The sequence below is a fragment of the Nannobrachium achirus genome (genome assembly GCF_963921795.1).
Source record: "Nannobrachium achirus genome assembly, chromosome: 3".
NCBI classification, from domain to species: domain Eukaryota; kingdom Metazoa; phylum Chordata; class Actinopteri; order Myctophiformes; family Myctophidae; genus Nannobrachium; species Nannobrachium achirus.
In genome coordinates this window covers 27,678,046-27,691,962 of record NC_137812.1, presented here as the reverse complement: position 1 = coordinate 27,691,962, position 13,917 = coordinate 27,678,046, and the positions used below count along the sequence as shown (strand labels likewise).

The 13,917-nt window shown below is 41.6% G+C and overlaps 1 protein-coding gene across 1 annotated transcript in view; it reads right to left on the bottom strand.

Annotated features, from left to right (window-relative positions):
• The window catches only part of myom2a (myomesin 2a), a gene marked incomplete at both ends in the record, with an annotated part of 58,421 nt that overhangs the window by 26,743 nt on the left and 17,761 nt on the right, over nucleotides 1-13,917 (bottom strand). The window contains 8 exon segments of the mRNA XM_080722488.1: nucleotides 557-718; nucleotides 1,535-1,699; nucleotides 3,943-3,984; nucleotides 4,189-4,277; nucleotides 7,971-8,063; nucleotides 8,532-8,686; nucleotides 10,960-11,095; nucleotides 11,770-11,862. Of these exon segments, the coding sequence (XP_080578614.1) occupies nucleotides 557-718; nucleotides 1,535-1,699; nucleotides 3,943-3,984; nucleotides 4,189-4,277; nucleotides 7,971-8,063; nucleotides 8,532-8,686; nucleotides 10,960-11,095; nucleotides 11,770-11,862 (935 nt within the window).

The window sequence follows — 13,917 nt, the reverse complement described above, 5'->3', positions numbered from 1 at the left end:
TCTGTGTGGAGGGGCTGAAGTGTAAGAGATAAGACCACAAACAATAGTTAGTTTGTTATGTGGCCTATTTCTATTCTATTTATTTTTAATACATAATTACAATTGCTGTAAATTTACTGTAGCTTGATCATTTGGGGACATGGATACAACATGAGAGAAATGCCTCCAATCATAATTGCCCATGTTTTGTTTTTTTGTTTTATGGGGAAAAGCGAGGCAGGGTTCTGTAAATTGCTGTCAAACATCGTCTAATCCAGCGGTTCTCAACCCGTGGGTTCCCACATGATTTTGAGAGATGACAATTTAAGGATTTTTAAGAGATGTTCAATACCTAAAATGACCATTACTGCATCAAAAGTAATCAACAAATAATACTATAACAATGAGTGAAACATTGTCAAATAATATAAGAAAGAAGCAAAAATTATGAAAATATTCATCAGTGCTTATCAGGGTGGGGGGGAGGCAGTTCAAATATAACTATTTTGGGGAGTTGGTCGGAGTTGGTCGGGCATGAAAGAACAAAATAGCTGCGTCACTCCTACAGTACTCCTACCTGAAACAAACATGTAGGCGCTGCACTCTGCGGTGCCGTCCTTGGTGAAGATGCGGAGGGTGTACAGGCCCTCGTCGTCCTTAGCCAGGTCATTCAGGGTGAGGGAGGCTGCACCACCACCCGCTGACATCTCCACCAGTTTGCCTGGCTGTAGCAGCTTATCTGGCAGCAGATAACGTGGAGACAAGTTACAAACACAAATACTGCACACACTTTGAAAGCAAAAGATTGAATCACTTTCCAGCCTGGCATCTCTGTTTATGGCATGTGATTATAGTATACTAACCCTATGTTCAAAAGAATTTCAGAAATTAGAAACAAATTGCCAAACTACAATCACACTGTCGGCTTGCAGGTGTGTTATTTTCACTATTTTTGAAACATTTACAAATTAGAGCTTAATTAGACACAGTTGAAGTGTGTTTTTAAGGTCCTGACTATGTACAATGTGGGTAAATCTGTACACGATCAAGAGTTAAATGATTTTGCAGCAGGATTATGCCAGAAGGGTCCCATAAATGGACCCTTTTCACATACAGCTAGCACTTTGACAGGTAAATGCAAGTTACTGTAATGACACTAATTATAGGGTTTTTTCTACATAGGCGTTTCTGTGTACCCGCATCAAGTTAACTGTACAGGAGGAGTAGTACATGCTTGTACACAGACAGTAACACCTAAATCAAACACAGCCACAATGTCGTTACTTTCAGCTGTGTTTACCCAGCAAAAGGGCCCATTAGGCTTTAAGTGTTTGCTTATTAGAACTTAGAGGTTTAATATTACCGTATTGAATAGTGTCACTTTATCAATGTGGTTATGACTGTGTTTCTAGCTTCTATTCATGACTGAATTAGACAGACAGACAGACAGACAGACAGACAGACAGACAGACAGACAGACAGACTTTATTACTCATAGTGTTTGGTATTGTCTGATCCAGGAGTGCATTGTCTGTGTTCCTCACAGCGGTCTTACCATCTCTGTACCACTGGCACAGTGGTGGCAAGTTGGGCAAGTCCGGCACCACAATCATGGTTGTAACCAGACTAACGGATCCTCCCTCTACTGCGAAGGTGACCCCGAAACAATCCAGCAGGGTAACTTCCAGCTTACTGGGGTGGATCGCTCCCAGATGGGGCACTGGGCAAGAGAGAATAGGAGGTTGTTATTAGCCTCATGAAGTCCAGTCCCTATTCTGGGCATGTCATAATAAGGCCAACGTTTGGTGAAAATGGGCAATCGCTGAAAACAGCACATCTAAAAGCTCACAATAAAGGTGTCTACACACCAAACAGCCTACAGGAGACTCCTTCTGACTGTACACAGACTGCAAAGAACTGCAAAAAACTAAGCACTTATTTTTTATTTTATTTTTTTCAGACGACGCCGACTGTAGTTACTGTATGGCAGTGGTGCCAGGTCTGCTCCTTATAAGCAACGTTGATCCTGTTTTCCTATAATGTTGCTAGATGTGGGTTGCTTTTGTTTGGGCTTGTTTCTGAAGTGTAGTTGCTTATTTGGCCTTGCTTTCAACATTATTTTATAAAATAATGAATGTAATAGAGTTCAGAGGTGAAACTGGTCGCGCTTTTGGGCTTATTTTCATAGACCTGGTCGCGTATTTCACTCACAGAATCTGGCAACCCTAACCCGGCCGGAGGCAGCTCTGTTCTCCGTGCAGAGGAGGGAAAAAAAGAAAACAACAACACGGGCACTTGATGGACTATTACTAGCCTACTACTAGCTTTGCTTTGGATCCGATTGGAATAGGAATTGAGAGTTGAGATTGAGAATATGGTATTTAGTAAAAATATGCGACGGGAAAATGTCTCTGGCTTGTTTTGGCTTGGTTTTGGAGCAGTAGTAAACTATTCTACAACTCCCTCAATCTTACCGACGGCGAGGGGCGACTGAACAAAACTGAGCAAGTCCAGTTTTCCAGTTTTCGGTCGATAAGGTTCCCGACCCGCTGCCGAAAACCTGACGATGAGCTCCCGTTCGGCAACAGACGCTTTCCGCCGCCTTCCGCCGCCGAATCGTCGCCGAATCTGTGCGGTTAAAAGTGGCCTTAAGGCTAAGCGTTGCAACGCAACACATTGTGACCTTGTAAATCATATTTTTTCAGCGAAGAGATTTGTTGTAGGGGGGAAAAAGGAGGGGGCCAAATACAGACACCTGGGGGACCCCGGTCAATGAAGTATATACCATAGAAAACAGAACATGTTCAACGATTGTTAATTGTTTGTGACTACAGCAGTTAAGTCCTTCTAAATGTGAAGGTTAAAAGGTTAAACACCAATTTGAAGTTTATCGAAAGGATAACCTGCCTAATGTAAACTAATATATCTAAAATGTCAGCAGGGGTTGTAAACAAGGTCTTCATTTCGTGTAGGGTACGTGCGGACTGAGGAGACGTCTTCTCCCCGATCAGAGCTTCCCCTTGTTTCCATTGGCTCCAGACGGGCCCACCACCCCCTTACAATAGTTTTTCCACTGCTTATCAGCCTTACACCTCCAGCACAATGTTATTTGTAGCCAGTGATCTCAAGTGGAAGTAGCTGCGTCCGGGACGGATTCCAACACTAAATTGAATAAGATCTTCCACTCATCGTTGGAAAAAGTACTGTTTGTTTGTGTTTGTTTTACTTAAGTAACAGTTTCGATGTAGAGCAATGTAGAAATACTCTGTTACAAGTAAAAGTCCGGAATTAAAAGTACAAAAGTATTGGTATCAAAATGTAATAAAACTACCAGAAGTAGAAAGTACTCATTATGCAGAATGTTCCATTTCACACGTTTTCAAGTGTATAAAATGCATGAAAATATCAGATCACCAAACTTGTAAATCTGCTATTTTCAAATGGCCGAAATGTATAAGGCTGAAGTGATTAATGTACTGTATGTTTTGTAATAATAATAAAAATCTAAAAATGTACTTTTTTTTTTTTTTTTTTTACAAAATTTGGATCCGAGATGTAGTGGAGTAGCAGTAAAAGTATTGTAAATTGCAAATACCGTATTTTCCGGACTATAAGGCGCACTTAAAAGCCTTTCATTTTCTCAAAAAACTACAGTGCGCCTTATATTCCAGTGCGCCTTATATATGGATCATTCATTGACATTGACATTCCCTTTAGTACAGCTCCATCTGTTGGATGCATAAGCGTCTATTATGTGCGCCTTATAGTCAGGTGCGCCTTATATATGAAAACAGTTTGAAAATAGACCATTCATTGACAGTGCGCCTTATAGTCAGGTGCGCCTTATAGTCCAGAAAATACTGTACTCAAGGAAAGTACAAATACCTCAAAATTGTACTTAAGTACTGTACTTAAGTAAATACTATTACTTAGTTACTTTACACCAGTGGATCTTCCACTCACCTAGTCCGCTGAGTTGGCAGGACACAGCTCCCCCTGCTGCTCCTATAAAGAAATAAGAGCAACGATATGGTGAGATTTTCACAATAATGTGTCATTTCCATACAGACACAGTGAAGTATAGGGAACTCAAGATAAGGGAAAACAGTAAAGAAAGAAAGAAAGTAGAGTTGATGTCACGTGGGGTTGGAAGAGAGGGGGTATGAACGTAAATGTAATGAAGAGAAAGGGAGAGTTTGAGAGACTTACTCTTGATGGTAACTGTAGCCGCGCAAGTCGCCGTGCCATGTGGGTTGGTTGCCACCGCACTGTACTCAGCAGTATCACTCACAACGCACCTGAAACGAGGCCAACGTGTCACCATTTCACTGACAGAAGCATGATGTTGGATATTATACACCTACAATCAACGATTCCCTATTCTTCCACAATTCCAATCTTCTTTTCTGCATAGTGGTGTGTTTATGTCATTTAATGTGTTCGCGAATTGAGTACAAAAGGATCCCAATGTAAAGAAGCCATTCTTACTTGTGGTCCTTGAGTTCTTTAATCCTTTTAGAGTAGACCTTGTATCTGAACTGTACTGTCCTGTACTATTCCTAAACAAACTTCTAATAAAGTATTCAATCAATCAATCAATATAAGAATATAGGCATAGATCAGGGGTCTTCAACGTTTTCAGGCCGGGGACTCCTTAGTTGAGAGAGAGATGAAGCAGGGACCCCCACAACCTTTTCATAGATTCCATATAGTTTCATCGTTTGACAGCACAATCATCGTGTATTTTGGATTCATGTCAATTTGTGTTTTCTGATATTTAACCACTTGAACCATCAACACTTAATAAAGTTGACCTTTCACTCTGTAATTAGTCTGCTTTTCTTCCCCTCTACACCAAACCTACATCTGCTATTTTTAGCTAAAGTTCTCAGAATATGGACGCTAGGGTTCAAGCGGTTAATATAAATAAGGAGAAACGATTTGGAGGACCCCCTGTAGTAACTCTGAGGACCCCCTAGGGGTCCCGGACCCCCTGTTGAAGACCCCTGGCATAGATGAAAGGTGAGAGAGCCTGCCTGGGGAACCGCAGTCCCCAGTTGTCCCATGCTGGTACGATTCCAAGCCTGGCCGGCAATGTGTCTAATATGACTCGTCAAAGTGTCCTTGAGCAAGACGCCTAACCCCTCCAAGCCCCTGGTGGGAGGCGATCAGCTGGGTTGAGCTGAAACCGAACTTACCCCTGGGGAGGTCAATATTATTATTATTTTTTTAAGATTTGTTTTGGGGCTTTTTGTCTTTATTGATAGGACAGTAGACTGACAGGAAATGGGGGGAGACGGCGCCGCCGCCAGGCACCCATGCCTATTTGGCAATGCCTAAGTGGTATGAGCCTGAACCAGCAGACCAGCGGGCACCCCGGGAGTTCAATATTATTAAGTCACGAACCAATGCATCCTCCTCTGTATTTGAGTCAGATCAAGAAAACTTGTGTGCATTTGAACCATTCTCTGCACTTGCTTTTTTGGGGTGTTGGAATTAAACTTGAGCGGTGGAAGATGACGTCGCAAGAACTCAGAATAGATCCCACTTATTGCCATTGTGTGTGTAGCCTTAGTGCATGACCTCTGCGCGTCGCCATATGTTCTCATGTTCTGAACATGTCCTTGCCTCCACCTTTTCGAGGCTGGCCATACGGTAAAAACAAATGTTGGATTTTACGACACAAGGCCCTGAGCTGAGCCTTGATCTCGTGCCGTAGCAAAGCAGGTGAGGGAGGCCATACCCAGGCGTAGTGCTCTATTAATGACCAGGACGCAAGAGGAGCCTGCAAGAGTGAGAATAGAAAGGAGAAATGTGACCTCCTCCCCTCTGGAAGGAACTATTTTAAAGGCAATGCATTTCCTCGGCTGGGAGAGAATAAACTGTACCTATCCGGGCTAATCTTTTTTCCAAATGGACTCCGGTTGTTTTTCATCGGCAAAAGGAAACGACTTCAATTCAGGACAGTCTTTTTTGAAAAAAGGACATTAAGTACGGTCTTCTTATTGATCTTGTAAGGTACTGCAATAATAGAGGACAGATTCAATGTGGTTATGAGAGAGAGAGAGAGAGAGAGAGAGAGAGAGAGAGAGAGAGAGGGTAGGACAGAGACAGAAAGAGAGAGAAAAGGAGAGAGAGCAAGCACGAGCGGGAGGAAGAGAGAGGCCGGGAGAGCAGGGGGGAGGAATCCATGGCTCGAATGACGCAAAGGTCAGCATTTCGGCATGAACAGCTGAGGTGTCTCGAAGACGAGGGGGGAGCCAGCGTGCTGTGCTGTCTTTGGAACCGGAGTCTGACTTTAGACTAAATAGGGGGTGCATGCAACCTCTCTCACACACTCTCACACTCTCCCTCTCTGGCTGGGTGGCTCTCTCTGATAAAACCTCAATCCTTTCTATGACATAATGTTAGGGAAAAGGAATTTATGTTTCAAAATGACAGAATCAACATGTACTGTATGATACATACAGTATACTCCTACTCATACAATTTTTGTGTCCCCTGAACCGGCACTGCTACACGATAGCTACGAGTTCCGAATCCGGGAGTTTGAGGTCATGCAATCTCAGCTACCAACACCTCTCCCAGCTCCTTACCCTGACATCAAACCCATACCGTAAACGTAACCATCTCCAACCTAATGCCTAAATACAACCATTTTAATACCTAAATGTAACCATCTGTAACCGAGAATAGCTCAATATCGCAATAGTAATCATTGCTCTAGACTAGAGTGCTTATTCAGTAATAGGGATCTTCCCATTTCGCAGTATCAGGATACCAAGTTCATCCAACCAGGAGAGGGAACTCATACAAGCTAAATTGGATGTGATGAAACTAAACTAAATGTTTTAATTGGAACACTCTAAAATTGAAACTGAATGGGTTCTCTCTCCTGATTGAAATAAAATATATATTCAGTTTATTAAAGCACAGGAGAGATGGGGAGACCACAGAACAAATGCTCTAAAGCAATGCTTACTATCAGAAGAGCCTTTTAAAAACACTAAACCATTTCTAACCTGATGCCAAAACATTTATAAACATAACCATTTCTGTACAAACATGTACTTCTGATATTCAAACCTTGGAGCATGCCTATAGCACATTACCCCGCCGTCACAAGACACAACAAACACAAGTGAAAGCTGGTTGCACACTGCACCGCGTTTTTTCGTAAAAAAAAAAGAAAATCGAAACAGGTGGCAGTGTGAAAACGTGATTGACATAAGGTGAGGTTGATTTTTTTTACGTGCTCCGAAATTCGCTCCAATATTCGGCCCGAAAAACACAGCAGTGCGCAAAGACTTTTACAGTTGGTCGACTTAACCATTCTATTCTATGTCAGTTTGTCAGTGGTGGACTCAACACCAGAACTCGAGTCAAGGAATATATACTGTATTTATATTGAAATTTAGCTTAAGTGGTTAATTCATAATGTATTGTTGTAAGTTTGGGTCCCGATGGATCCCTTCCGAGAAGTGTAGAGGAGTCAAAAGTACAACAATATTTGTTCAAATTAAATTAGTGTAGTGAAAGCGTGTACGTTTCCCCAAACTATTTGTTTTACTGCATTATGTAACTTTCCTATTCTACCCCGGATTTAAACTCGGACTCCTGCGCGATGCCATTTCTACCATTGAGCCAAAGAGCCTGCCTGCTTGCTCGGGGATACATTGACATTGTGTCAGATCCTGTGTCTAGGTGAGATACGACCTTTGACACAATCTAATGTCTCAATAGAAGAGCAGGGAGACAAAATACAACCACCCCAATTGTATAAGTTATATATTACCAGTAAGAAGCCTACGGGCGAAAAGCGACAGACAGACAGAGATGGTCGCAATTAACATACTCAACCACACAGCTTAGACAAAATGAAAATGTATTCATAAAATAAAGTTACATAATAGTGCAGCTTTAAATACAACACTCAAGTAAATGTACTTCAAATACAAGAAGGTTTGATCAGAGTTGAATGAGCCACATACCTGCTAATGATCAAACCGTGCACTCCATACTTGTTCTCAACCTTGTACTTTCCTGGTATGCTCAGTGTGTCAATGGGGACTCCATTCTTGCACCTGAAAATGAAATAAAAATGCTCTCAGTGGGCGTGTTGGTTGTTGTTTCTCTCAAAAACACTAAGCTACTTGTGTTGTGACGTTGTGTGAATTGTTGCAAAGTTTGTATCTGAACAACTATTCAGGAGAAAAAACGTATTTAAGAAAATAATGTGATGCCGTTACAATGCCATGTGGTCCCCTAAATTAATAGATCTAATCCTCTTGAGATCGAGGATGTGCAAGGCAAATTTCACAACAATCTGGCCATGGCTTTGTGCAATTCGTTGGTCACAGGCAGACAAACATAGCCTCCGTGGCGGAGGTTAAAAACACAGCTAGTCGGTTACGTTCAAAAGCCACACTCCACGCATAAAGAGTATTCTAACCCAGTGGTTCTCAAAATGGATTTCAGAGACTTTGTGGGTTCCTTTATGGGGGTTAAGGGGAGACCTTGAAATGTAAAAGTTTGAGAAACAATGCTCTAACCATTTGACAACAGGGGCCGGGTAACCCTGCACGGTGCAGAGCAGTTTGATAGGAGTCTTCTCCCACACGGTGTGGGGCCTCAGCGGTACCAGGAAGTCGGGCATCTTGTGGGCGAGTTGGTGCAACTCCACCTTCTTGTGCATCATGTCCTTAACCTGAGGAGAGCAAGTTGTACCAGTTGTAGGTCAGTACATATCGTTGTTGTCGGGTGGAAACTGGAAACCTTGTCCAAAACCGTTCGTTTTGTATTTATCATTTTAAAAATGATTTAAAATAGTGAAACTAGCAGATCTACAAGCACACATGTGTGCTTTTCACTACAGTAGTTTTGCACGACAGACTTGTATGATGAAGCAGGGCTTTACTTACTTTAAAAGAAACTTTGAGATACAAGGTTTCTGGCCGACAGTGACGATATACAGTATTTGACATAAATGATAAATCACTGTTCATGCGAACTGTATGGGACGTCCCATTGTCCTCCTAACGTACAGTAAACAGTGGTGGAAGAAGTATTGTGATTTTCTACTTGAGTAGCAATACCACAACTGTACATTGCAACACAGATTTGGCCATAAACTGCCCATACTCCAGAGAGAGACAGACAGACAGACACACACACACACACACACACACACACACACACACACACACACACACACACACGCACACACACACGCACACACGCACACTAGAACTTTATATAGTAGAAATCATGAAATGGAAAATGATCCGCAACAGTAACTCAAAATTAAATTAAAAGTAATACAGTAATTATACTTTCCACACACTGTATGTGTCAATATGTAATATGTCACTGAGATCAATTTGCATCAACAGTAATGATACATAACATGCATTTTTATGTGTTGATGTGATGCCTAACAACCCATATGTTTCGATGATTGATGAGGTACATTAACCAGCTAGAACACTGGACCAGGGCCCACTTACAAATCTCAAAAGTATTTTCACTGAGCCCACCCATCTGACCACAAGTGGTTATGCTGACGTGTTAATCAGGGGCGTCACAAGGGGGGAAAAGTGGGACTGAGTTACCAGGGCCCAAGGTGGAGGGGCCTTCGTTATTTTATACTTTTTTTGAAAAGTTGTGAAAATGTGTGCAAATCTTTGAATATATTTGTAAGCGTCTGTGGCCAAATACATATCATTTGGGGGGTCCTTCACATGAAAAGGTTGACTGACACTGACATAGAAACATAGGTTTTTAAAAAAAACCTTAGAAGGATTTGAAATATTCAAAGACTTGCACAAATGTTCAAGATTTTTCAAAAATAGCAGATCTACAAGCTCGCAGCTGTGAGCTTGTATATCTGCTAATTTTCAATAGTTAAAGCATAAAATGTGAGTGAATCCTTGTACCCAGGGCCCAGAAATTGGTGCGACATCCCTGCGTGTGCCTTTTCAGAGAATATTTATCTTGAGAATCGCTGAGCTAGGGAGCACTTTTACTTCGATTCAAGAAGCCGTGCTGACACACGATAGCATCATCATCATTATCTACAACCCTCAGCAGCCATACACATCATTCAAAACTCCAATCTGCTTAGAGCAGACAGAGATTTCAGAGATTATATCACTAAGCCCAGAAGCAGGTGATGATGTCATCATATTGAGTCCACCTTTTAATCTCAGGCATCTTCCATTACGGAGCATCAGCAATGCCAGCACTCAACACAGCCTGCCGCATTGACTGTTGTTCTTTTACGCAGTCTTTGACAACTCACTTTGGCAGATGACAGATCTGACATCTGAAAGGTTCTCTTCTGTATTCAAATCTATTTGGCTATTTGAATCTATAGGAGTTTCAAAACATTGTATAGGCTATAACTATATTTTTTAAAGTTTGGTGATTGAAATGCAGTGCTCAATGTTTAAATACTTTAACGGGAGATTTAAATATTAGAAATATTAGATTAGATAAATCCATATCTGGCCTATCTCTGTTAAACATAAATATAAAATAGCAATATTGCATAATCAATTTGACTTCTGTACCAGAAATAATTGTCAAAGAGGAATATGTCATAATTTCGAGTACCTAATAGTGTATATTTATTTAACTATCAAACTAAACTCTTCAACTACAGCAAGTGAAATTGCTAACATCATACTCAGATTTTCTGTTGAAGTGTTAAGCATAATTTCATAGTGTGACAGTGAGACTCGCCATGGCTCATGGCTAATGGCTCATGGCTTACTGTTGATCATTGCTCATAGCTCTGTAAAGCCCAAAAGTAGCTGATCTACAAACTCACACAAGGCATTGCATTGCATTGCAATTTCGGCACGCAACACTGGCCCACAACCAAATCCCAGCATAATGCCCAGAGCTATGAACCATGAGCAATGTCTTGTCTCATACAGTATTTATCTAAGCTTTGACTTGTTACTCTTGGCTGCTTACCTCATTCTGGAGAGCAATATTATCTACTTGGGTCTTGGTAGCCAATCTCATGCGGTGTAGTTCCTCTTGTATAGCTGCGAGTCCTTTTCCAACCTGGGTGGATACCCGCTGGTACTCTTCCACTCCCTCAGAACTCCTACAACACAATTATAATGGTCAAATACAAGGCTCTGAATATACAATTCTCCCTTTTTTCAGTGCTAGTTTTCGAGAACCTATACAGAGTTGAAAACCAAGGAAAAATGATGTCTGGATTTGTCTTGTGTGATGAGAGAGTGATGTTGAGAGTCATTAGGTCATAACAGGGCTAATATCATCATAGGTTCTAAAAATACAAATTATAGTCCAGCAATTCTCAATACTTTGGCAGATGAAGCTTTAGATTCTGGGTACGCTAACTTAGGCCAGACTTTATTTCCCAATTCCCAGCGGTTCAATAGTTAATTAAAGTAACAAGTCTGGCTATACCTTTCAAATGCATTAGTAGTGAATTTAACCAATCTTTTTTCTTTATTTTGAATCATGCTGTTCTCTGGCCTTGGTTAGCATCAACACACTCTGTCATGGGAGACTTTACAATAGAAAATAAAATATCCCACAGCAGGTTAACAGCAAATAGTACAGAAATCCCCTCACTATGACATCATGTACGCCAGAGTCAAGTGAGCATAATGCGATATGTGGTCCCCATGGTAACCCCAGGAAGTTATCTTGCCTAAGGTCATCCACAGACTGTAGTTTCGTTTTACCTTACGACTAAAATAAGCATCACAGATGGTCGGTAGGGGCGATGGCCAAGTGGGAACTCACCTCTGCCGGAACGCCGGTATCGTATAAGCTGGTTCCGCCATAGCCTCTGTGGCCTGAGGCTGCACCTGGATCACCGATTTAGAGCTTGATTTCCTGTGGGGATGCATGGCCAATAACTGTGAACTATAGCCAATTGTGCCAGTGAATTTCACCCAACATCACATTTAAGTTGTTATTCCACAAAGGCATAGCCTATATACACAAAGGTATATTGTGAATTATTTGCACTCAAGTTAAAGGACAATTAAGCCCAATGCAGATTTATTTAGCTTTTTTTTTTTACTGTATATATGTAAGTATTCTTGTATGTTATTTGACAAAATGATTATATTTTCTTGTAAATTGTAAAAGTATCAGTTGAATGTCTACTTCAGAAGAATAACAACATAAATGTAAAATGTACAGGTAATTCCCAAAAGCCAGATACTTGCTGCCACCTCCCCACTCAAGATGAACCTGCTTTAGGTATGGAGGTGTGACGCCCTTTTAAAGGAGCTCACCTCAAGTTTAAAGATGATTATAGACACAAATAAAGTCAAATACATCTCAATGACATCTTCAGACAGATTATACAGACTGTGAACGAGGATTAATCCATGTCCTTTTATTGGAACTGTGGAAATGGGAGATAGAATTGTCAAAAATAATAATAGTAGTACTACTTAAAAACCCTCACAAACAGCAAATGGTCCAAAGAGACAAGCCCAATTCTTCTCATATTCACTTAGTCAACAGGGAAATGTGGTGGTTTCAGTTGGGAGTGCCTGTCCACACCAGTGGCGTCAGTTCAGCAAAAGCTAAGGTATGGCAACATGACTGGTGTCGTGCACGCTTGAAGGCGCGCGTGCAAGACACTAGTCATGTTGCCATACCAGTCATGTTGCCATACCTTAGCAACAGGCATGAGGAATTTATTTTAAGAAGTACATTACATTTTTCCCCTGTAGCCAAGGTATGGCAGCTGCCATACCCAATTGACGCTCTGGTCCACACACAGGTATGCTGATTGGCCTTAGATCTGGGTCATGTTCAGGGAGGTGGTGGTGTTCAACCTACTGTTTGACGATGCAAGTCAGACACTACACCACAACATGGCAGCCTGCAGTAGCCTGCTTAAGTATCAGCTCGCAGGGACAGAAAGAGGCCCAGCTAGGCCTAACTACAGCCATACAAACTATTACACTACAGTACCTACCAAGCTAACCAAATCTCAGGCCTAGGTTCAAGCATAGGACAACTTAAGGCATTATTATGCAAGCTGGTGGAGCTATTCTACAGGCCAGGAGGCAATGCTTCTAAGGCAGACTAAAGCAATGGCGGTGAGGTACACCCGGCTCTGTGTGACCCCTCAAACAAGGTCAAGCCGTAACATATCGCTAGTACTACCTTTATGTTCCATTAGGTATAATTAAATACCTGATAATTGCCAGTTAAGGGGGTGTAAGTGATGGTTTGTTGAAAGGAAAAAGCTGAAAATAGCTGAAAACCTCCCAAGATGGCACCACCTGTCCATTGAACTCAATGAACGGGGACGGTGTGGTCGCTCGTTCAAAATACTCAAATAGTAATTGTCTCTCCAGCAACAGATAATTTATCAGCTTCAATGTTATAGTGTTCCAGTTCCAATTCTATCTACCGCTACTTTTTGTTTTTGTTTCATCACATACATAATCGTTTTCCTGCAGGGCAGTGGTTCCCAAACTTCTTTTCCTGTGACCCAAAAGAGAGATTAAACGTTTGCCCGGGACCCAAACTAGTGAAAACAGCAGAAGTACAAGCTTGTAGATTGGCTATTTTCACTACTTCTTAAACATGTTTTCTAATTTTTGGAATTTCTGGACAGACTGGGAGACCTGTTACTGAACCGTTGGAGTTTGCCCCTTTAAGAGATTACGGCTTTCAATGTGACTGCTAAAGGCCCCTGCACCACAAAAGGGGAATGCAGTGGGTGGGTGGGGTGGAATGGAAATGAATGGCCTGTTAGTTCAATTCAAAGATGGATGGATTGATGGACAGGTAGATAGATGGATTGATTGACAGGCAGATAGATGGATTGGTCGGCAAGCAGATAGATGGATTGATTGACAAGCAGATAGATAGTTGCAGTAGGTGTGGAACTCAGATGCACAGTAAAATCCTGTGTTCATT